General features: G+C 42.6%; 2 protein-coding genes across 5 annotated transcripts; one reads left to right on the forward strand and one right to left on the reverse strand.

Moving 5' to 3' along the window:
- The first annotated feature begins 218 nt into the window (after positions 1-218).
- On the forward strand, positions 219-9,320 carry spata6l (spermatogenesis associated 6-like). Of its 3 annotated transcripts, XM_010890277.4 has the most exons (11): positions 219-334; positions 731-868; positions 2,032-2,080; positions 2,201-2,242; positions 2,930-3,054; positions 3,277-3,372; positions 3,556-3,771; positions 5,517-5,767; positions 5,907-6,000; positions 6,822-6,917; positions 7,292-9,320. In XM_010890277.4, exons 1-10 carry the CDS (start codon positions 287-289, stop codon positions 6,891-6,893), a joined length of 1,131 nt encoding a protein of 376 aa, XP_010888579.2. In that variant the 5' UTR covers positions 219-286; the 3' UTR covers positions 6,894-6,917; positions 7,292-9,320. The 3 variants fall into 3 exon arrangements, 1 of the variants encoding a protein (XP_010888579.2); XR_004575426.1 differs by having other exon boundaries at positions 5,517-6,000; XR_004575427.1 differs by lacking the exons at positions 219-334; positions 731-868 and adding an exon at positions 1,754-1,918 and having other exon boundaries at positions 5,517-6,000.
- Positions 8,976-22,456, reverse strand: slc1a1 (solute carrier family 1 member 1). 2 transcript variants are annotated; one of them, XM_010890274.5, is made up of 12 exons: positions 21,916-22,456; positions 14,845-14,985; positions 14,476-14,568; positions 13,833-13,947; positions 13,629-13,671; positions 13,338-13,445; positions 12,488-12,672; positions 12,218-12,325; positions 11,669-11,791; positions 11,359-11,553; positions 10,916-11,050; positions 8,976-10,634 (listed from the first exon to the last, which is right to left on the reverse strand). In XM_010890274.5, the coding sequence occupies exons 1-12, from the start codon at positions 22,013-22,015 to the stop codon at positions 10,394-10,396; spliced, it is 1,587 nt and encodes a 528-aa protein (XP_010888576.1). In that variant the 5' UTR covers positions 22,016-22,456; the 3' UTR covers positions 8,976-10,393. The 2 variants fall into 2 exon arrangements, with proteins under 2 accessions (XP_010888576.1, XP_010888577.1); XM_010890275.4 differs by having other exon boundaries at positions 10,526-10,634; positions 11,695-11,791.
- Positions 22,457-25,221: the final 2,765 nt, after the last annotated feature.

The following is a 25,221-nucleotide window of genomic DNA, read 5'->3' on the forward strand; positions in this document are numbered from 1 at the left end:
TAAGAAGCCTCTGTGTTAACATTGCTACATAGAATTTCAGCCTTCGTAGTTCTGCATGGGAACCAGCTGCTGGATGAATACCACACACCTGGGACCAAGTTAAGCTTTTGGTACTGCTGCCCTCTCCTGGAAAGGCGAGAGAATACACTGATTTAAAAGAAAATCGAAGACCGGAAGTTTCAGACGCCATGGAAACGCATGACGCTGAAGTGCCTTGCTGGCTGAGTGTCTCTGTCCTAGGAACGTACTAGCTTGCTAGTACCAACGTCTAATAACTTTTGCTGAAATGTCTCGAAAAGCAATGAAAGTCGTTGTTGAATTACAGCTCAAGGCGGTGAGAAATCTCTTGCATTACGATTAACAGGTGCAATCTAGTTGAGCTGTGATACACTACAGTACTTTTGCGAGGAACGTCGTTTATTGTACAGCAGTATTTCCTTTCCATGCTGTACAAAACTAGCTAGTAAGTCGTTAGATACGCTCCTGGGGACTTAAACTCAGGAGTCTTACACAACTCATGCATACCTGTCTTGTTAGATATATAAAACAAAAAATACATTATTGGATTTACTAGTGGGATATATGTTGGATTTGGCAGGAATATTAGTCGGTCATTTTCATGTCAATGTGCCGGTACAGGCCTTTGCAGACACTGTGTTTACAGCACGTTCGTCATGACGCCTTAACCGTTGGTTATTCACCACTGGGATTTTATGACGACACATTTCAGGTATCGTGTCCTGGGGTTCATTTGACAGCCAAGGATGACGTCTACGTCAGTGTGTGCTTCTTGAGCCAGTACTACAAGTCCTTGTGTCTTCCGCCTGTATTCCCTCTACTGTTCCGAGAGCAGATGATTTTTGAAAAGGTGGGTTATGAAAAGGCACCTCTTAAATATTTTAAACCAAGGTTGGCCAATCACCCCATCCTGAAGAGCTCAGGTGTGCAGGCTTTTGTTCTAGCCTAGCTCTTGTATCAAAGGTCTTTGATTGCGGACTGAGGTGATTTAGCTTGCCTGGCTGCCCTGGCTCTGCTCTGACTGAACAATATGTCACATTCACAGATGTTTGTTTCTTCTAGAGCAGTGGTTCTCTGACTTCTGATCGAGCTCACCTGAATCGAGCAGGCGAGGGCTTCATAATTCCAAAACAAGTTAATTCAGATGTGCTAGCCCGGGAAAACGTCTAACACATGGAATTTGACAAACAGGGGAGGTTTGAGAACCATTGTTATTAAACAGGTCTGTAATTACAGATTTATCTCCAGACCCACATCTCCTTCCTCCATTAATCTTCAAGTTCTTTAGTTTAGAATGCGTGTGAGGGAGTTCTTTTATCTGACCGGCGGCCTGTTGTAGGCATCTTTTTCATTAGGTGAAGGCTGACCAGTTCGTTTTTGGAACTGGGCTTACTCCCGGCTGTGAGCTGGGTCTCTCGCTCTGGTCAGAGGATTTACAAAGGAGTTACTGCTCCTTACAATTATGTAATTAACATGTGGAGTAGCAATCTATTTTCATGGGGCCACTAGTTTGAAAATGTAAATATATATTTTATGGAAGGGGGTTCCAGACTATGTACCTGCTGCTGTGGAACCGAGAGGATCACCTTTGCCTGATGACGCGAGGTGCCATAGAGCACTTTATATTAAAAGAACTCCCTTACTAGTTAAATCATGACATTTTTTTTTTATTTTTTTTTTTACATTATGTTTTTATTGTTCTCAAACGTGCCGAAAGAAATGTGCAATATAGAACATGAAGGATTGGGAATTGGATCAACTCTGTTCCTGGGATCTTCCTTTGAAACATTCCAGAACATTTTGGTGTCCTAGCTATAAGGTTGGAGTAAAAGTTTCTCCCCAGTAAGATTCCCCAACACTGGAGTCGCTCATCCCTTTTCTGGAAAAGCAGAGCAATCAGGTACAGCCATTAGCAAAGACCTAAGCAGGGCTGGAACAAAATCCTGCGTGACGCACAGTTCTCTTGGAAGACAGGAAGGTGGCGTGATGTGGCGTTTTTTTGTGTCCGTTCAGGTATTCCGCTATGCTGTTGACCCGGGAGATGTAGCAGAGATGCTGGAATGTAAGTTCCGTCTCACGTGTCTGTAGACAGGCCTGTCTGATTCATTTAGCTACTGCTATGTGAGTTATTCTGTGCTCGTATACTCAGCTGGCCGGCTTTTTGTGTTATTGTTTCCCACAGGTGAAACCGTCAGAGTTGAATTGGTACAGCTGATCCCCCCAGGTGCTGTAATCTGTTTTAGAAATGTTCAGACAGTAGGTGGTCACCCGTAACTGTTTGGTGTTTAACCTGATAACAACACATGGTGGCAATACCCTGGATCACATCACACAATGCCATTTCCAAGTGCATACAGACCGTACATACAGTGGGGCAAAAAAGTATTTAGTCAGCCACCAATTGTGCAAGTTCTCCCACTTAAAAAGATGAGAGAGGTCTGTCATTTTCATCATAGGTACACTTCAACTATGAGAGACAAAATGAGAAAATAAAATCCAGAAAATCACATTGTAGGATTTTCTAATGAATTTATTGGTAAATTATGGTGGAAAATAAGTATTTGGTGACCTACAAACAAGCAGGATTTCTGGCTATCACAGACCTGTAACTTCTTCTTTAAGAGGCTCCTCTGTCCTCCACTCGTTACCTGTATTAATGGCACCTGTTTGAACTTGTTATCAGTATAAAAAACACCTGTCCACAACCTCAAACAGTCACACTCCAAACTCCACTATGATGAAAAGTACAGGCCTCTCTCATCTTTTTAAGTGGGAGAACTTGCACAACTGGTGGCTGACTAAATACTTTTTTGCCCCACTGTATTAGTGCATGTGACCCGTGACCCCTGGCATTGTGACTGGATGAGTCCACCTGGACCGCGGTGATTGAGGTGTATCTGTTCTGCTGCAGTGGGAGAGGCCCTGGCCTGCTTCGAGGAGGACACCAGGCGCTTCCTGTTCCCAGAGCCCAGACTGGTTCCCGCCTCCTCTGGAGTGGACAGAGAGGTGCTCATGACGCGCTCTAAGAGCTTCCCTGTAAGTAGGATCCTTTCATACCACCGCCGAGAGAGACATCAGTCCCTCCATAGGGAGAGTTGTAAGATGGGGGTGTTTCACTGGACACTGATTGATAGGTCCCAGTAGGACGATACCGAGACAGACATACAGACAGGATACAGTGTGTGTGTGTGTTAGCATTAAGCTACGTGTCTAACTGGCGGATTGAACCAGTTTCTGCTGCTCTGTCATATTCCCCAGGGCATTGCTCCAAGGTTAGAGTTCTCCACTAGAACAACTATCGGCGAGTGCTCCGCGAACACCGAGGTTGACAGCGCCCATCTCCGCTCTCCAATGGTAATGTTTTACTTTACGTAGTCAGACTTTTATCACTTTCCTTAAATTTTCACTTAACTGTCCAACTTCTGGGGTCAAAGTGATATAGGACCTGGGTAACCAAGAGGAGGTTATGTATACTAAGGAGGAGAAACTGTGCTCTAGCATGTGGAATAATAGATGTCTAAATCTATTTGTTCACAGAGGACAGGGGTGCCAAAAAAACACCCTAAAAGGTCCCGAAAAGGTCATATGGGAGTTTGGTCCAGTGCTCGACGGGCATCTCTGATACCCAGGTCACGCTCCCTCTCCCCATATAAAGCCAGCCAGGTGGATGGTTGTCATGACAACGTGGGGCGGCTGGCACAGCTCTCCCTGGGTTCCTGCTGGGATTTAGACAAGGAGTTATCACCCTGCCACGTAAGGATATTTCAAAGTGCTTTCGGGTGCTGTCGAGAACCATTGTGTGTGTGTATGTGTGTGCGGGTGTGTGTGATCCACGTCTTTGTGTACACATGGGGACCTGATGCCCACGCAAAGGTAATAAAACCTAAGAAAGGGTTTTTTGGCCAGTACTCGCTAGGAGAGATGTGATTTTCTAGTAAGTGTGTGTGTGTGTGTGTGTGTGGCCTGGGATGGTCCTCCTGTGGCCTGACTTTCAGCACATTCTCCTCCGTATTTTACCACCCTCCTGTAAAATAAATATTCCCCAGACAATGATTTCTGGCTTAGAGGTTAGGGTTTGTGGTAAAACGTACAATATTGGATAGTGTTAGAATTGATTACTGGATTACTTTTAGGATTAGGCGTTAGGGTTTAGGTGTCAGGACTTGGTTAATGTTTAGGGCTTGGGGACAGAAAACATGGATTTCAGGGTTAGAATTGGGTTTCAGGTCTCCACAAGAATAGAAAAACAAACAAACGTGTGTGTGTGTGTGTGTGCGTGCGTGCGTGTGGGTGATTACAGCCACCAGGTGGCGGAGAATAGCTCACCGTCCCAGTCTGCTGCTATCTATCAGACAGACACAGTGATCGGCACCATGGAGCCCTTTTGCACAATGACAGCTCCCCAGCTCATCAATGCACTCTCACCTGGCTGCCACTCCCCAGCTCATCAATGCATACTTACCTGGCTGCCACTCCCCAGCTCATCAATGCACACTTACCTGGCTGGCACGTACTCAGTGACACACAGCCTCAGTGACACCAAGTGACACTCAGTGACACTCACTAAAAACATATTAGAGAGAAGCATGGGAGGGCCCTTCCATAAAGACTAGAAACGTGGTCTGGTTTGGTCAGAACCATATGGTCTGAACCATCATGCCAAGATCAAAAGACCTGTATGATCCCCTCAGAAAAATGATTACTGATGCCTATGAGTCTGGCAGGGGTAACTACGAAATGTCCAAGCAATTCGAAGTACATCATTCCACTGTCCAATTGATCATCTACAAATGGAGAAAATTCTAAACCACTAGCAATCTACACAGGATAAGTCGTCCCACCAAATACAGCCCAAGAGGGTGCTTGTAGAAGTCTACAAAGTCTCCCCTAGGCTACATCTAGGGATCTACAGGCCTATCTTACCAAAACCAATACTGTCAGAAAGTGACTGCACAAACCTGGCCTGCATGGGAGGTCAAAAGCCAGTGTAATATTTCAGGGTAATTTGTTAAATTAGCTTTTACCTTTTACATACCTATATGTCTAAATAATAAAAAAAGACAACTTTCCAGGGGTGTACTTACTTTTTTCACAATTGTATTTTAAATATACTGAGAAGAATATCAACATTCTGCGGTTATGCCACACCTTTCAGCTTTCACCTTTCAGATGGATGGATCGCTAAGAGGGCTGTCAAATAATTTGTGCCCACAATTTGAGAAATATACGTTTTTTGTATGCATGACCAGGTTTTTTTGGGGATCTTTTATGTAAGCTCATGAAACATGTCACCATGTGTTGCATTTATACTGTATATATTCACCATACACACACATTCAGTCCACATGACAGTCAACACTCTCATTGCGATGAAATTCATATTTAATTATGTAACACTATTGAAAAAGGAAATGGGCTGGTCTTGCAGTGATTCACAGTAACCTCGTTTAACATGGATGTGCCCATGGACTTTGCTGTGTGTCTCCTGCTGTATCTAGATGAGGGAGTCCCGTCTTGGGTCGGCCCACTCCCCTGACCCCTCCCCGGTCATGGCCAGACGCGCCCTGACCAACGGCTTAGCCCCTGGCCTCCCGCGCTCCCCCTCCTCTGACACAGACGATCTCCTGGACTTCCCACCGGGACCAAACCGAAGAAGTTCCCTGGCTGATGGGGAGGGATCGTCCCCGGAACCTACACTCAGCCCTTACGTGCTTTGTCGCTCCTACGGAGAAAGCTCGACCCAAAACGGGTTTGTTCCTCGAAGGGCTGATGTCTTTGACAAATGTTTTTCATCTCGCTTGGTTTTTATCGTGGGCAGGTTTTTCCTGGCAGCAGTTGAGCCTGACCCTACCCTGATATTTATCTGTCCTCCTTCGGACGTTGGACAGGTCACGCCCCAGCCCCCAGGTGACATGGGAGGACGTTCAGCAGCGTGTCCGAGGACTCCTTACGTCCCCCAGAGCGATGCATCGGCTGGCCCATGTGAGTAACACACGTGTCAACAGCAACAAAAAAAAAACGCGGAAGTGTCCTATCATCTGCGATTTCCAGAAAAGCAATTAAAACAGCAATTTAAGCTGGACATGGTTAAACAGTAACTGAGCAAGACGTACACCAGGTGAAATGTGACGCAGAAATAGAGGAGATAGAAAAACAGGATCCGCGACCGCTATAAAAGTACAGGCACAATGAAATGAATGTGTGCAGTAATGCATGGTCCTGCCAATGTTTTCACAACGTCTTAGCTTGTCTCATCCTCAGTTTGCGTCACCCCAATTTGATTACAAGTATTAACAATCCCCTTAAAGTTGTGTCCAGTGTCCGGTTGCCATAGCACTTAGTTTGGGTTGGAGGTTCTTAGAATATCTGTAGGACCTAGGATGGAACACTGTTGTCATAGCAACATCCTCAGCTTCCCTTTCAACCCCTCTTTCCTTGAAGTCTACCATTTCCTTGCCCTCTCCTATTTCCTTGCTCCCTCTCCAGTTTCCTTGATCTGTTCTATTTCCTTGCCCCCTCTCTCCTCTCTCCTTGACTTCTCCCATTGCCTTACCTTCTCTCTCCTATTTCCTTTTCCACTCTCCAGTTTCCTAGACATCTCCTTTCTCTTTTCTGACTAGTGTGTTGTGCTGGCCTTGATCAACTTCTGCCACGTGTCACCCACTGTCAGGGTCATGTGGTAGTTGTAGACAGCATTTGGCGATGACAGGAGTTGGAGTGAAGGTGCACAGGGATAGGTTTAAGCTAGTGATTTGGGCTGTGTTTGTGACTGCCCAATGCTAATGTGTTTTATTGGTTCTCAGGGGGCCACAGACTCTGAGATAGATGAGGTTTTAGCCCGTAGGTCCATCTCCCCTCAGCGAGGTCCACTCTAGAGGAGCGGGGAACGCCCTGGGAAGGTAGGAGACAGTAGTCAGATACTGGAATCAACTGCCCTAACCCACACACTGCATTCCAAGATCAAATTATTTCTCTTATATCCATCAATTACCAGTACTGTTTTGTAATTATAATACCAGTACTGTTTTGTAATTATAATAATAGTACTGTTTTGTAATTATAATAACAGTGCAATCCCTACCTGGAGTTTAAAATCACCATGTCCAATTAGCTTTAGTCGCCATTGGGGTTGATGCTTCTTTGTGTTCCTTTCCATAGATAAATTAATGACAGTAGAAGCCCCATTTTGAAATATTGTCATTAGAGCAATGAATAATTAAAGCCAGTTGGAAGTGACAGGGATTCTGATTCAATTCCCCTGTGTTGTTTCCAGGTAACCCGCTTTTACAAAACATCTTGAAGCTTTATCTTCTATCCAACCAGTGAAGAATTGAAAGTGTCTATTAATTTGTACATTAATTTAATTCAATAATAATGCAATTGTTTACTGCGTGTGTATGTTGCAGTTAAATGAAATTAAGGTGGGCTATTGATAGATTAAAGTGAGTTCAGAAGAATTTGTAATTATATTAAGACTAATGTTCTATATGTTTATGCATTGTATTATTATTTACTTAACACACAAACCATACAAATGTTTGTCATTAAGCCTAGTTATGTTGTGTGGACATTGTTATACAGCTTACTACAACAAAACTCATTACACAGCCTGTGTCTACTAGACATTTAAATCTATTATCTATGGTACATTCACATTATACTCTTACTCCAGGTCAGAGTGATCAGAAGAGTGCAACCTTCACAACATGCCAGACATTAGTTCACGGCAGACTGGATGTCATGGACATGGCTAAAAAACAATAACTGCTCTACTCAGTGTATTTCTATCTGAACATGATGCATTGTTGCACCTTGCTGAATGAACCCATGGCCACTTTTCATCAGACATACTGTCTTCGTAGAGTCCCCAGGTGCTCTATACAAAAGGCTATTTCAGGGGAATTATGGGTAGCACAGTGCTGCGTCGTGTCCTCGCTCAGGGGTAATAGCCTTCTACAGTAGGTCATTATATATGACTACTGTGATTGGTCGGGTGCCTCAGGAACATTGTGATCTATCTCTACTTCTGTCCCTATAACCTGTGATAGTTCCAGAACTGGACTGGATGATCTTAAAGGCCTGGCTGTGGAAAAATACTGCGACAGCAGGATTCCAAATGGTTAGCGAAGGCATTCATTTAGATAATTAAGAGGGTGTACTTTACAGTAGCCGTTCTCATTACTAAAGTGAAGTATGTACTTCCCATTTTCAGGTGCTGGACTCATTTATTCTTTTTGCCGTATAAGTAATTTCCACAACTCTGTAATTCTCAATTCTCAATCATTTCCAGAACAACTCAAAAGAACAAAAGCCCATTTTGTATTTGTCTTTATTAGCTTGCAGTTGGATACATCTAGAATGTTGATTTGTATGCTGATGTGATTGGTGGGCTGGGTACACTCTAGCCATTGGTTGTTGTTGATATTGTCATAATGTGACCCTGAAATGTACAGAAGAACCAGGTTCACCGACTTCATTTTGAATCGTATCAATCAGCTGTTATTTCACATTGCCCCTGATTTGCTTTCCCCTGCTGAAATGTCTTGCTCACCTTCAGAAATTCTATTTAATAAAATTGTCTTGGGGCCCAAATTTAGCCTACATGCTAATGTTCTGGAACAAAAACATGTAGTAGAGGTGGATTGCAATACTGAGTATCAGTTTTTAATCATCCCAGGATGAAAAACATAAAATACTTTAGATGGGGATTATCAAAATATTTAAGAATTTTTATGTTCAAATGACCTGAAGGCTCAGAAGAATCTCTAAAGTGCATAAAAATTATGAATTTGTTGTACCAAGCAATTATTACATAACACCTTTTTATAAAGTGTTTAGAACTCATTATTCTTAGAGGGCTTTGTACCAAATATGTATACTACTAAGGTTTCTTGTTTGATTTTGGAATTTTACTAACTGTGTTGAACATAATAACTTGATTCTACAGCCAGATTTTCTACAACATTGCCTCAAAGGCTCCTCAATTCTTTATTGTTTCTCATACACTGTAAAAGTTCACTTTAAAAGTCCATCTGAAATCCAGAAGTCATCCACAAGTAATTCACGTAGCGGCCCTTTACAGGGTTAAACCGTTATCTCTAGCAATGCATTATGAAAATATTTCCAAATATATCACAGTAATCGGCTACGGCGCAATTATTGTCACCTTGTTATTGTGCCCTTCAACTCTAAAGGCCATTGGTCACTTGAAAAAGGACATACAGCAAGTCTATGTTCATTAAATGTTTTCCACTGTATTCCTTTGACATATTGTTTCATGCAATTAAAATAATTAACAAAGATGAATGATATGAAGAATACATGAATTTGATGTTTGGCACATTGTGCATTTACAGTGGATCACAGAAGCTAAAGAACAATAACTTCAAACAGCAGGTGAAAACACAACTGCCAAGAATTTGGACAGAAATTAAGACATTTAAATAGTTGACTAGTAGACTAGAATCTTCTGAAGAGCAAACAAAGCAGACACTATAAAATTATGTTTGAATCTTTGCAATATACAGTATAGTGAACATCAGGAATATAGTTATATTACTTCTTCCATGCTGTTTTTGCAATACATATACACAGCTCAGCCCGGCAATATATTATTCTTTTCTCAAACACAAACTGACAAACATCCTACCTCCAGAATTCCTATGCACGCACACGCACACACACACACACACAGTGGTGGATTGGATTTGAAAACCTCTGGTTTCTGATAATAGCAATTACAGAAGGATCAATGCATTCAAAAGTGACTGTGTTCATTATTGGCACCATATCAGCATAACGATGGAAGCACTTTATGTAACGTAGAGCATGTGTCCATCTAAAAGGGCATATTTCTCCCTCTGTAGTGCTCTATTTTGGACCAGGGCCATTTAGGAAACGAGGTGTTGTTCCACACCCAGCTCTTTCAAGGGCCGATGTGGAGTCCAGCTTGTGGTTAAAAAGCAGACTGATCAACGGGGACAGTGCTGGGAAGAGCATTGAGAGAGAACAGATGGCGGGTTATATTGCTGATGTGGCTTGATAGTGTCTTATGTTGTGTCCCTTTTAAGAAGCACTGGTTTAACGAATGGCTTCCAACCTCCTCACTTTGCTACCCAGCTCAGTCCCATACTGTGCTATTAGCCAACTCCTCTAATGCTGTTCTGTTTACATGACAATGAACCAAAGCGGAGAGAACTTGGCTAAAGCACAGATCTGGCCTGGTGCCAGATCTGTTTGTGCTAGAGGTGAAAACGACTATTGGTGTTGGGAAGACAGCACAAAGAGATCTAGAACCAGGCTACAAACACACTGGACCAGAAGGCTAACATCTAGCAGCTATTGGCACTTCTCTGCTCCCAGTTCCTTCCAGAGCCTAAAACTGGGAAGTCTCGGTGAAGGAGATTGCATCGGTCTTGTCGACGGTGAAACCGCCATTGACGTAGGACTTCTTCTCGCACTCCTCGTCATCCAAGGTGGTCTCCAGGGCAAACGGGTTGGTCAAATCCACGTCTGAGGTGACGTCCATCCGCTCCAGCTCCCGCACGGACAGCTTCTGGACGATCCCGGCACCGTAGGCGTCCCCCAGTACGTTGATCATAGTACGGAAGCGATCTCTGAAACAGTGCAATGGGTATAGTCAATGACCCTGACTCATTCATCAACATTAAGTGTAGGCTTAGTGATATGCCGCTATCATACAAATACAAGAATACTATTGACTTGGGGATGAGAAAGTAGTGGCATTCTTGGCAGATTTTTATTCCGATATGTCTCTAAGTGGGCCTGATGCATTGTGTTGATATATTGGTGAATTCACCTTTAACCCAGCTGTATTCATTACAAAGAAAAAAGAAATTGACAATATTTAGCTGAATAAGGAAACCGGGTTACTCACAGCAGCCAATCCACAGCGACAATCAAAGTGACATCATTTGCCGGTAGACCAACAGCGGTCAGCACAATTACCATGGTAACAAGGCCAGCGTTGGGTACACCCGCTGCTCCAATGCTGGCAACTGTTGCTGTTATACTGAAATCACAGGAAACAGTATGTTATCCATGTGTTACCATCCTTCACTTGGTTAATATGTTTTTCTAAAACATGCGTCCAAAACATTGCATGTAAATTGATTTGGCGGTAGATTATGACTAATTAGGCTTGTGTTTTGAGAGTTAAGTCATATCTGTCAATTCAATTTTTCATTAGGTCACAGTGGCGTACAGAGTCAGAACAGCTGTCTGAGGCCACCGAAGGCTTTCCATCGGATCACGAGCATGACGTTTTCACCTGCACAAAATATTTGCACTGATGTCGGCGTGGGGCTCTTGGTAACTTGCCTGACGGTGACAATCTGGCCAATGTCCAGATCGAAGTTGTTGAGCTGGGCAATAAAGATGGCCGCGACCGCTTCGTAGAGGGCCGTACCGTCCATGTTGATGGTAGCGCCCACTGGCAACACGAAGCGGGTGATCCTCTTGTCGATCCGGAGGTTCTCTTCGGCACAGCGGAAGGTGACGGGCAGCGTGGCAGAGCTAGAGGGACGTAGCATTTAGGTTAAAGGAGGATGAAGGGATGCGTGTGAGCCATTACCGTTATGTTTCACTGTATACACCAGATGGCCTGTCCCCGGAGGTGACTGAGGCCTACCTGGAGGAGATCATGAGGGCAGTCACCAGTGCCTGGGCCATCCCCAAGATGAAGGAGTACGGATTCTTCCTCACGATAGCGAAGTAGATCAGCGGCAGGCAAATGGTGGAGTGGATAGCCAGGCTGAGGAGGGAATCGGACGCCGTTTCTTTTTACTCATTGTTAGAAATAACTGACTACAGTGCCCTGCCATGTTACCTGGACCCTTAGATGTCAGCTCTGAAGTAGTACACTACACAGGGATTAGGGTGTCAGTTGAGACACACTGCACTCCACATCACAAAACTCGGTTTCTTTTAGCTGGTCACCCAAATGCATTATTGTGTCTCAGTGAATTTACGCTTGGACAGACGTTTGCTTCATTAGCGTATCTGCAGGATGAGCAGTTTTAGTGTCCTTCTTATCTATGCCGGGACAGAGCTGGCCTTTTACGGCGTCTGTAGGAAACCTGGACCCTAATGCCAGCTATAAATCCAGAGAGCGATAGGGGGGAGTGGAAGAGGAAAGGGGGAGGGTAGAGAGAGAGAGACAGAGCTGATTTCGGCTCACCCTGTCATCACTGTCACCATGTACATGCCCATCTTCCTGAAGATCTCCCAGTCATCCACCTCAATGATCTTGGCAGCTATGAGAAAAAGTATTCCCACTGGCATGTAGCTGTAATGGTAACAATGGTGTTGTTAGTTCTATCATCATTGCCGTCATCTTCATCACGAACACCAGGACCTTTCGCTGGATATCACCACCACTGTATTTACATTGAATAATACAAATATTTTTGGAGTTCATTAAGAAAGCCAGTAGACTGTCCAAACATACCACATTATAATCTGGACAAGCCTCATGGTGGCCTCGTTTAAAGCGTCAAAGAACTCCAGCAGGATGCGTCCTCTTTCACCCATCTTGCCTATGACTAGGCCGAATGCCACACAGAATACGATGAGGCCCAGCACGTTGATCCCATCAGAATATGACCCAACGATCTTGTAGTCTTTGGTGATGTTCTGTAGAGGAGAGAAATATGGGAGCTTTTGGTCAAAAATAACTTGTTTCAGTGGGCTTACATAAGTACTTACATAAGTAATAAGTAGTGTTTCAGTGGGCTTACAGCAGTTGTCTTGTGCTTTATACACATAAGAGCAAAAAATTCCAAGCACTTTTTGATATAATTATAAAACTTGGTACATTATACTAGCTAATTTAAGAAACATTTTAAAGATTGGAGGCAGTCTGGGAAGCCTGTCAGTCAACTCCAAAATAAGGTTCCATAAGGGTTCTTCAGCTGGCACTTTGGGGGAGTCCTATTTGAGTCAGTTCTGTTTCTAGGTAGAGCCCTTTTGTCAAAATAGTTGTACCCTGAACCAAAAAGGGTACTTGGAACAAATAAAGGTTTCCCCATATGGCCATCCAAAGAGTCCTCATGGTTATTGGGTCAAACCCAAGTTACATCTGTGGTCATGTCCATCACAGTTAATGTACGTGGCCAGATATAGACAAAACCAAAGCTAATTTAAAGATTAAATGGGGCTAGTTTTACTACCACAAATACAAATATTGTGATTGGATGGTTAAACTGCTGATTGATAATAATTGGTTTATAAAACTAGACTTGAGATTGGCACCTTCCATCCTTAACTGACAATAAATGCACAGAAACAGTGACACATACCTCTGGTGGGAAAATGGTAGCCATTACAGTGGTGGAGAGAGGAGGGAAGGTTGTCGTGTTCACCTTCACTTCACTAGGTGGTTCCAACTCTTTGCGCTTTGTCTTGTACTGGAATTACATTAGGATCATGTTTTTTCCTCAAAGATCTGTGTTTGTATAGTCTGGTCACAGATTTGTTTGTGCTGCTTTCCAATTATCTTAAGAATTGACAAGACAGCACCAACAGGTTTGGAACCAAGCTATTGACTGCACATGTAAGCCTGAATGTACAAATCAAACAATGTCTCTTACCTGTTGGAAACAAGCCTGTACTAGGTTTTCCGGAAACATGTTTCTGTTATAGGGTAAGACAATGATTGACATGGTAACAATGTGAGACATAGAAATATTATCACAAACAGCATCTGTGACTGATGAAGAATTGACCTTCTATAAAACAATACGCCATCTATAAAACCATCTGCAGTATATTACGGTACAAAGTGTAGCTTTCACCTGACCAGGTCCAGTAGAGTGTCGACGGTTGTCACATTTGGTGTGATCCCTGTCCTGTCAATGTGGTCCGTCTCCTGGGAGACGCCAGGTTTGATGGTAATCACCAATACAATGCCTGGAAAACATCCGCCCTCAATGACTGATTGAAATAACAATTAATGACAAACTCTACACTAGAGCGAATCTCATGCATTCAGCGTCAACACAACAAATGTGTAATATAGTGTGCACATTTGCAACATGAACGGCAAAATGCAGGTTGGAACATATTTACTGGATGAACTGGTACAAAATTGGATAAGATAGTACTGAAGAAATAAGGATCCGTTTTGGCACATTAGCATTTTAAGGAATACGAGCTTAAATGATACTAAAGCTATGGTGTGCATCAAACATATACAACAATCAGCAGATATTTTATCCATAGCTACTTGTAGTGGTGAGGGCACACATTTTAATACAAGCTCCTTTGTGGAAATCAAACACACAACTTTGGCATTTCAAGTGACATGCACTTGTCAAGTGAACTACACATGACCTATAGATTTCAAATCTGAAGTAATTAATCACAGCGTGCTATATTTGATTACAAAAAGAACAGCTAAGAGTTGGTGAGCCCGGTCCATTCATTCTGTCAACTCACCCAGAATGACTGCAATGATAGTGGTGGAAATGTAATAAACCACAGCCCTCAGACCTATCTTTCCGGAAACCTCTGAATCAAGAGCCGCCACTCCTGTGAACACAAACAAGACCAAAACAATTGACCTGGTGCTCGGTCAACTAGTACTCTCGCTGACTACGTTGTTTCATGATATCTGTGCACGTGTTTCTGGGAGCACCCTCCTTAGTGAACATATGTCTGAGTGGCCGAGAGGGATTTTACATTTAAGTCATTTATCCATTACTGTCATTTAGAGCAACTCACAGTAATGAGTGAATGCTGAGCCCCTTCGGGAATCATACCAACTGAGCAACACGGGGGTCTGTGATATGGTCCGTCTCCAGTCACCTGTTATCATGCTGGAGACAATGAGGGGCAAGATGACCAGCTTGAGCATCCGCATCAGCATCTCTCCCGGGAAGCCAAAATACTGCTTGTCGAGTTGGGAGAGGGAGGCGTATTCCCTGACCAGCACACCAAGGCCTATCCCTGGGGGGGGGGGGAGTAAGAGGTAAGAGGTAAGAGGTAAGAGATGGAAGAGATAAAGAGAGAAAGTTCTACAATTTTGTTCGGAGGACAGGTTAGTTTATTATACATCTAATAATAATACATTATTTATATACCGCTTTTCAGGGACCCAAAGACGCTGTACAAAAATGACATGGAACAGAAAACAAACAGAAATAATATAAGAAAAAAACAAAGATTGAGAGTGTGGGATTTGGCAAGGCTATGGGTAGGCGATTTTGAACAGATGAGTCTTGAGGCGTTGCTGGAAGATGGGGATAGTCTCAGAGTCACGGAGACGAGCCACAATGACATGTCACAAAATCAATCACCGTTGCTTGCTTACAGGTTAGCAGATTTTTTAGGAGACTAATTCTTGTGTCCCGACTAGCAGCCAGATCCAACAGTGATATCAAAGAAGCTGTTTAACTGCCTGATGGCCTGGTGATACAAGCTGTTTAATAGAACCGTGTGTCGTCCCGAATGTTGTCAGGGGACCGTTTTCAATCCAGCCAACCGTGGAGCTGTTTTGCCTTCGCGCTGCGCGGGTGTGTTGGGAACGTTTAGTGTCTTTGGCATCACGCGCGCTGAGAAACCAGTATCTTTTGACTCGCCTGTCCACTGCAGCACTGTCCATGTGGAGGGGCGAATACAGCGTCAGCTTCAGCCGTCTGTAGTCCACAACCAGCTCCATGGTTCAGGAGGGAGGTGATTCTCTAAGTTAGTGCTCAAACGTCCTCCACGCAGACGGTCTCATCGTTGTTAGCAACCAGGCTAACCGCTGTCGTCGTCATTAAACGACAGTAGAAGTTCTTAGCTACGCATTCGTGAGTGAACAGGGAACACTGTGGGGATCATTTACAGCAGCGTTGAGGTCAGCAGGACGGAGGAGCTTCAGCCCACCCACACCACCTTGGTCCCAGGGCTTGGTGATGAGTTTATAGGGTCTCTCACACACTGTTACTGCCAAATATTTCAGTATTATCTGTCCCTCGATGGGGCCTACCACCAACAGCACTGTTATACAGAGCACAATTCTGGTTATGTGGAAACCTAAGCAAAAAAAGGTGTTCCTGAGTCTGTATTGAATATGAAGCATTTGTACTGCAGACATTTTACAAATGGAACAGGAGTTATTTGACCTACAGCTGAATAATGTACACATTACAACCGTTAGTACAGGTGAAGATTGACATTAAGCTGAATAAAATAAGTTTGTGATTAACAGAACATGGTGGAACTTTGCTTTATTTATTTTTCCTTGCAGCTCACTCATGGCGGTGCATTGGATCATGAATACTGTTTGACTTGCCTGGTGTTTCATGACACTGGCTCAAGACTGGGCCATTGAGAAGAATGCTTACTTTAAACCCATAAACTGCCACTGAGGCATTGCCTATTCTGACCAATGTGGCCACAACAGCCTTGGAGAGCCACCGTTTACAGGCCGTATACGTGTCTATACGGCTCATTGAGCATTGCTGTTGGGCCATAAACGGTAGAAACGTAGTGTTTTCCTCAGGTCCACTCCCACACCCAGAGTGTGTTATCAACCATTACAGGCCCACATAAACCAACCCCGGCATATATAGGGACAGGAGGTGAGTAAGCCAAGTGGAACTGAGCGGGTTACATTCTGACCTGAAATAATAATAAACATTGAATGCTTCATGAACTGTACAGTACTACAACACCAGTGGTTTGGTAGTGTTGATGGTGTTAGTAGTGATGATGGTGTTAGTAGTGGTGATGGTGTTAGTAGTGGTGATGGTGTTAGTAGTGTTGATGGTGTTAGTAGTGGTGATGGTGTTAGTAGTGTTGATGGTGTTAGTAGTGGTGATGGTGTTAGTAGTGTTGGTGTTAGTAGTGTTGATGTTGTTAGTAGTGTTGATGGTGTTATTAGTGGTGATGGTGTTAGTAGTGGTGATGGTGTTAGTAGTGGTGATGGTGTTAGTAGTGTTGATGGTGTTAGTAGTGATGATGGTGTTAGTAGTGGTGATGGTGTTAGTAGTGCTGATGGTGATAGTAGTGTTGATGGTGTTAGTAGTGGTGATGGTGTTAGTAGTGGTGATGGTGTTAGTAGTGTTGGTGTTAGTAGTGTTGATGTTGTTAGTAGTGTTGATGTTGTTAGTAGTGTTGATGGTGTTATTAGTGGTGATGGTGTTAGTAGTGTTGATGGTGTTAGTAGTGTTGATGGTGTTAGTAGTGGTGATGGTGTTAGTAGTGTTGGTGTTAGTAGTGTTGATGTTGTTAGTAGTGTTGATGGTGTTATTAGTGGTGATGGTGTTAGTTGTGGTGATGGTGTCAGTCGTGGTGATGTTGTTAGTAGTGGTGATGGTGTTAGTAGTGGTGATGGTGTAAGTAGTGGTGATGATTTTAGTAGTGTTGATGTATTTAGTAGTGTTGATGGTGTTAGTAGTGGTGATGGTGTTAGTTGTGTTGATAGTGTTAGTAGTGGTGATGGTGTTAGTAGGGGTGATGGTGTTTGTAGTTGATGGAGTCAAAACTCAAGAGTCCGCTACTCTAGGTTCATCAGGTAGATCTCCCAGGAACATAATAAAGAATAATAGTCTAAAAATAAATTATCCAGGAAACCAATGTAATCTACTTGAGATGGTTTATTACAAGCTTGTAGGTGGTACAACAATTGTTACAAATAAAGTGTTCAGCAATGTATGACAGTAGTGTACAACAAATAAATCCTTTTATAATGAAACATGAACAAACTCCAAGTTCCCTCCCCTGTAAGTGGTCTTGGCTCGGGGCTAATCTGACCAGTCTAATTCAGCTCTCTTTTCCATGTAGCAAGGCAACCCTGCTTTTACGAGCACTGCCTGGATAACCTCACACCCTTGTGCCCTTACTCCCTCTCAGTGGATTATTGCAGCTCCAGAGTGCCTCTGTACCACCCTCAAGGCTGTGCCAAACATGAATGTTACCAAGAGATAGGTAAGACAGTTGGTTTATTTAAGCAGAACCCATCTGTCTTACTCAGTACTCCTCCGGTAACCCGGCACATTCAGTTACACTCACTAATGCGTTTGTTCAATTCAATAATGCATTAATTTAATGTTGCATTGTACGTTTCCAAAAAAGTTGGGACGCTGTGTCAAATGGAAATCCAAACAGAATGCAAAGATGTGCAAATCATTTCAACTCTATATTCAACAGAAAATACAAAGACAACATATAAACTGTTGAAACTGAACATTTTTATTGTTCCTTGAAAAATACAATATATGCCCCCTCTGAATTTGATGCCAGCGACAGGTTTCAAAAAAGCTGGGACAGGGGCAACAAAAGACTAGAATCTAACTAATTAGATTAATTGCCAACAGGTCAGTAACATGATTGGGTACAAAAAGGTTCACCACTCTGAGAAAGACTTTGCATTCAAATAAATTAGGAATTACATTTCTCAAAGTAAAATTGCAAAGAGTTCGGGGTCTCATCATTTACGGTACGTACTATCATTAAAAGATTCAGAGAAATCTCTATACGCAAGGGACCAGGCCAAAAACAAATATTGGCTGGCCATAATCTTCAGTGCCTCAGGCAGCACCACATTGAAAACAGACACGATAATGTAGTGGACGTCACTGCATGGGCTCAGGAATGCTTCCGAAATCCATTGTCTGTCATTTCACAGTTTGTCACTGCATCCACAAATGCCAATTACAATTGTACCATGCAAAGAAGAAACTAGATAAAAACAAGATCCAGAAACACTGCCGCCCTCTCTGGGCACAAGCTCATTTAAGATGGCTTGAGGCAAAGTAGAAAACTGTCCTGTGGTCTGACAAATCAAAATGTTCAATTATTTTGGGGAATCATGGACGCCGCGTCCTCTGTGCTAAAAAGGAGAGGGACCTTTGGGTCAGTGCACAGTTCTAAAGCCAGTGCACAGTTCTAAAGCCAGCATCCATGATGGTATGGGGGTGCATTAGTGCAAATGGCATGCGTGACTTGCACATCTGTGAGGGCACCATTAATGCTGAACAATATATACAGGTTTTGGATCAACATATGCTGCCGTCCAGACAACGTCTTTTTCATGGAAGGCCTTGCTTATTTCAGCCAAACCACATTCTGTACATGTTACAACAGCATGGCCCCATAATAAAATTGTCTGAGTGCTAAACTGGCCTGCTTGCAGTCCAGTCCTGTCACCCATTGAAAACATTTGGCGCGTTGTGAAATAAAAAATATGACAAAGGAGACCCTGAACAGTTGAGCAGCTGAAATCCTATATCAAAGAAGAATGGGAAAACATTTCACTTTCAGAACTACAGCAAATGGTCTCCTCAGTTCCCAAATGCTTACAGTGTATTGTTAAAAGAAGAGGTGATGCAACACAGTCATAAACATGCCCCTGTCACAACATTTTTGAAACATGTTGCTGGCATCAAGTTCAAAATTGGCATATATTTTTCCAAAAACAATAACTATTCTCTGGTTCAACATTTCATATGTTGTCTTTGTACTATTTTCAATTAAATATAGGGATGAAAAATGTGCACATCATTGCATTCTGTTTTTATTTGCATTTTACACAGCGTCACAACTTTTTTGGAAACAGGGTTGTACCTGAACTCTTATGCAATATCTACAGGAAAGTAGTTTAATTTCTTATAATAGTGCACAAACAACTTCTTATCAATTTTGCTCTTCTGGGATTAGTCAATGTTTTCCCAGAAGTTACCCACCTCTGCCTTCCAGAGATTTCCCAGCCAGACATGACCCCCACTTGCCTGAATGGTAATTCATAAAGATGCATCCTCTAACAGTATGTGCTTAACTTTCATTTCAGCTGAAGGTGTTACACGGCATCCAACTGAACTTCACGCTGACATGTTTCTCACCTGAAGTAGGTTGTTAATGAACCATTTAGGAGCTAACGGCTGTGATCAGTGTTTATGAATGGATTAACAATTGTCTTGTGATAAAGAGTATTTGTGTGGCTGGGATGTCATCTTCAGAGCCGAGCATTTTTGTCATGTTGAGTTAAATACCCAAGTGGAGGCTAGGGATCCTAGTGATAACCCTTTTAAATTCTGGCCTAAGTTTGCTGATTTGTCTTTGATTGTGCATTTTTTACCAACAACAAAAATCTGAATATGCCTTTAATTCAACATTTTGAATATATTGCACAATGTTTTTACCAGACACTTCCTGCACTCTGCTATGTGTGTGAGTTTCCATAGCAACTGGGCTGCTCAGCTGAGGAGCGTCCACACACCTGTTTTACACTCCCTGATTGAGCCATTCAGAATAAACGTTGCATATCATGTGACGATTTACTACAGCTTTTACAAGATGAACAGGAATGACATTTACTCTCATGGGTGGCCAAGCATAACTATCTGAAACCCACTTCCCTAAAAAGGCCAGGGCTCCTCTAAATAGGATATGGATTGCATAGTAATACCATAACGTTTTTAATACATTTCATAATTGAAATTTCCTAACACGATGACATGTTTTTTCCAATATTTTACCAAATAACCCAAATATAATCCCTCATTTTTTATTTTTGGAATTCATTATCTATTTGACCAAATTGATTTGGAAAAAAACAGGTTTTGGCGTGACATTCTGAAACTGGCTGCTTGAGCAGAGCTTTTGGAGGGCCCCTTTAAAGCATTTAAAAATTAATTTAGTAGACCGCCCTCAAAAACTCATTAGACACACGACTGCCAATGAGCCAAAGTCCATTTAGTCCATAAAATGATGAATGTCTAACTATAACATGGCTGGACAATTTGTTGAGAGGGTCCATAAAAATCAGTAAGCAATTTATTCCAAAACAATGGGTCGCGGGAACCTTCCAAAGACAGTGTGAAATTGTGAATCAATGTAATTAAATAATACCCTTCTCACCATAATGAAGTAATATATCCAGTAATTAACCCGATATTTTTTTTCCTTCAACCATCAGTGTTGCATTGACTATGTAAATAACATTGTGTATTTCAGTGGAAACTCAGCTAGCCTTTGTCATAGGTTATTTCCACCGGTCTCCACACAGCACCTAGTTGATTACCTATCTACAATCTATTAACTAAATGTCGCGAGGCAAAATTAATGCCAAATTAATTTTACAATGGGCTAGGCCATGTAAAAGCTACGACCTCCGCTGTTAGGGAATTACATTGACAGAATAGCTGAGATGCCTGGACCGAGGCATTTCGCGGATTGTGTCACTTTAGTCTAGTCACGTTTGACTGGGGCAGTGAGACCGGCTCTGGGAGGCACACGCGCAGCCCGTGGACCCCGTCTATGGAGGAGAGTGGGCAACAGTCAAGCAGTGGCATAGACTGCTGTGCGCGTGCGCGCGCGCAAACACACACATAAACACTAAACATTCATACAGACACACACAAAAGCACAGAGACACACATTAGCCTATAAACAGCCACAATCACACCCACACTGTTTGCATTCATCTTCAGACATCCAAAACACACACATACAAACACAGATGCATCCAGGGTGCACAAAGCAACATTATGTGCAGAACAAATAAGCACCCATGCCGGCATATAGATGTTCTCATCAGCACGCCCTGCAAATACCCCCAGCTATGTTCATCCCCCAGCCCTACGCATCCCCCCAACCCCCAGCGCTGCGAATCCCTGCAGGACGAAGAGATGCTGCTGAATGAATCCAAGCCTGGACTGCAGCAGCGGAATAGATCAAGACAAGAAAGCAATGGCATGACGGCAAAATAGGAGGATAAAATAAGAAGGGGTACGGAGGGGAGTGCGCACTGACCGCCTTCACCACTCCGGACCGGCGGTAATAGAACGCAGACAGGCAGATAGTTGACTGCACGCGGGGTGGATGACATCAAGCAACGCTTCCTCGCGCTCCGGAAAGCGCAGACAATAAAGGGGCTTTGCTTTCACTTACCTAAAAGCACCGACACAATAGTCGCAATGAGCAGCCAGTTCCTCTTCAGCAAGCCTCTTAGGTCTAAGCCCCTGCGCTCTTTCTTCCCCATCACGTCCATTTGTGTGGCCGTTGACTGTTTCCCCTCACACCAGACAGCACAATGGAAGTTGGGGAAGCTCTACGGTGAAGGCGACCCACTGGCAGACGGAGACAGCAGCAACAGTACTAATGTAGTGTAGACGTATTCCCTGTTCCAGCTACCGGAGGATGCAGCCTTCCCAGGCGATGTTTCTGATGGAGAGGGACTGGAAAGAACCGCCTCCTATGTCAGTGTGTGTGTGTGTGTGTGTGTGTGCGAGTGTGTGTGTGTGTGTGTGTGTCTGAGACAGAGAATGAGATAGGAGGAGATACAACCACAGGTTTTAGCAGTAGGGTCACCTCCAACCCATTATTACACACAGCAACCCCTCTTCAAGATTTAATCTCTCTGGTGGGTCTGTCCTTTGATTATATCTAGGAGACTAAAAAGCTATTCTGCAAACAGTCCCTGTATGCAATAATATGGATAGTACTCTGTGGGTAAATAGTTATATATTGTTTGGGTGGTTGCTAACTGCTGTGTCATATGCGCACAATTAACCATTTCTGGGAGAGATGGGAGATTTCGCAATAAGGAGCGAGCGAGTTAGCGACAGCCTGTGAGGAACCTTTCACACAGGGCGTTGCTGATCAGGACTTTTTGTGCATTGACCGTTATAAACATAATCAAGCATGTAAACATTTGTGGATCATTTTCTAACATGTACTATCAGATTAACTGTTTAAAATGGTTCATGTAATTCCAGGGAATTACATAAAATGTAGCTTTTTGGGTTCAGTTTACATTTTAAGATGTAGGCAATTACCGTTTTTATTTATACATCCTATCTAACATTTTATGGCCTATTTGCCATGACAACAACAGCCTCGTACAGGATTCCGTAACTACACTGCCACCTACTGTGCTTTTAGGCAACTGCACCCAATCTTGAAACAAAACACAAAATGCATTGCAGAACTGTTACACTTGATAAAACATGTAGTACAAATATTGAGCTCTATTTTCTAATATTAAAAGTATGAAAATATTATTTTACAATAACACAATGGCTCAAACAATGACAGTTTGTTTATTTAAAAAGGACACACAAACAAAAAACATTAAATAATCAACAACTGTTTTTAATTCTTCCCTTACAGGGATGATAACACTTAGCCGGGTTCAAAAATTATTTACAGAATTTCTCTAAAAATAATATTAACGTAATATCCTTTCTCTGTGCGTATTGGCGTCCTCTTCAGTTACAGTCACAGGTTTTCAATGGGGTTCAGGTTCTTGGGACTGAGATGACCATTGAAAAATATAGATTTTGTGTCAATTGACAATGACTTTTTGGAGCAATTGTCTGGCCGGAAGATTTATTCACAGCCAAGCTAAAACCTTTTCACAAAAAGTCAAACAGCTCCTTCACATCAAGGCTTCCCCACCAAATTGTAACCAGTGCTTTTGGCAGGGCAATGAAGCAGGATCTCTGCAAATGTAATGATTTGTTTTTAGCATTTCAGAACTTAGCAACCAACATGTGAGATTTGTTTGTTGGAATCTAGTGAGACTCATTTTGACTTTGAAGTCTTTAAAATAAACTTTTGGATGGAGAGTCCAGTGACAGCCCCCTCACTAGAGGCAAAAGGCTAGAGCCTCTGTTGTAGCAAAGCATTCCCGCGTATGGAACACCCACATGATGAACACATAACAACGGCTCTCCTAGCTGCTTGCCCTTGAAAAGCTGCACTAACAGGGGAATTCAAGACAGCTATCAACGGCTCAAATGCTAAAATGGACGCCACCGCTGCTGCATATATGTATCCGCATAGAAAGGAAAGGCCGGAAAAGCACCGTCATCAAAAGGACGACTATAATTCAACACGAATCAAGGAGCTTGGGAAAAGATTATCCGCGCCAGAGTGAACCCGTGTGAGACTTAAAGTGAAAACCATGGAGCTTGAAGGTCGGAGCCAGGGCAATCTGTTATGAGTATTTGGCATTTCTGAAATTTTAAATTGCTGTCTTCCCGCAACCTCCCTGTGTCTGTCGGCCTTGGTTTTGGAACGTGCACACAGGATCTCAACGGCTAAAGGAACGTCCCATCCCCTATGTCACATATTTGATGTGTTGAAAGTGTGTAGAGAACTCTTTTCACTCTTATGTCCCTGATGTTTTCACAATAATTGAATGCTTTCTGTCACATTGGGGGATAGCATACCAGAGGGGGCTATACATACATAAAAAATGAATTTTTGCCTCCTTTGACTTGCTGAGTGAATCATGACTTTCCTAGAACTAATTCCATCACATTACTACAATATTAAAGACTATGTTACAAATATGTCTACCTCCATTTGACACTTCCCTGTTAGATGGGTTCTTAACATACATCTTGTTTAATTAATTTAAATCTGTCATACCAGCCTCAACATACGCGAACAGGGCAGGGTGGTAGGAGCAGCTATGCATACTGGGAGGATAGCCTGGAATACATTCAACAGGGCAGGGTGGTTTTAGGAGCCAGGCAGACTGGGAGGATAGCTTGGAATACATTCACACCTGTTCAATCAACTCCAGACATTGTCAGTATACAATTCAAGATTTTAAAAAGAACCTAATTACAAAGGCTCTTCCCAGATATGTATATCTCTGTTATGTTTGGAGATGGTGATATACTCCATTACTAATCCCTGGCCTCTGACATTTTATTTAATCTGAAAATGATCAAGTAATGCTGTGTTTAACATACAAATAAAATGATGCAGAAACAACCAGATTTTGTTTTACATTCAGGCCAAAAACTATATTCGTTTGACATCCATTTCTACAATATTACATTAGTGTCCAGTAAGATGCTTTTTTTATTTATTTTTTAAATTTCTTATTATTTTAGTCATTTATTTCCTTTACTGTAGTCTCTATAATGTGGTTCATCCATCTCAACCAGTGAACTCTGGTTTTTGTAATCCTCGATGGACTCATGGTGACATCACTTAACAGTTTCCTTGGTATCCTGCAGGCCCGTTCAGGACAACTCTTTAGGATGTGTCTGTGGGGTTAAATACGTCATCCGTATTAACTTGACCACACTTATAATGAGGTTCTAAATGTCTGAAATGTTTTTTTTTTATGATACTTTCATTTGTGCTTGAATTACAATACTTGACCATACAAATAATTTGACCTCATGATTTGACCTTGCAAATCATTAATGATTGGAGGGAGAGGAAGGGGTGGTC

Source organism: Esox lucius, chromosome 24, assembly GCF_011004845.1.
Source record: "Esox lucius isolate fEsoLuc1 chromosome 24, fEsoLuc1.pri, whole genome shotgun sequence".
NCBI lineage: Eukaryota > Metazoa > Chordata > Actinopteri > Esociformes > Esocidae > Esox > Esox lucius.

Excerpts from the sequence above, each read along its gene's own strand:
- spata6l (XM_010890277.4), top strand. The coding sequence starts at position 287 with ATGTCTCGAAAAGCAATGAAAGTCGTTGTTGAATTACAGCTCAAGGCG. Across the intron at positions 869-2,031 it reads AGCAGATGATTTTTGAAAAG|GTATTCCGCTATGCTGTTGA; the intron begins GTGGGTTATGAA and ends GTGTCCGTTCAG. Across the intron at positions 2,081-2,200 it reads TGTAGCAGAGATGCTGGAAT|GTGAAACCGTCAGAGTTGAA; the intron begins GTAAGTTCCGTC and ends TGTTTCCCACAG.
- slc1a1 (XM_010890274.5), bottom strand. The coding sequence starts at position 22,015 with ATGGACGTGATGGGGAAGAAAGAGCGCAGGGGCTTAGACCTAAGAGGC. Across the intron at positions 14,986-21,915 it reads TATTGTGTCGGTGCTTTTAG|GGATAGGCCTTGGTGTGCTG; the intron begins GTAAGTGAAAGC and ends CCCCCCCCCCAG. Across the intron at positions 13,948-14,475 it reads TATCATTGCAGTCATTCTGG|GCATTGTATTGGTGATTACC; the intron begins GTGAGTTGACAG and ends GATGTTTTCCAG.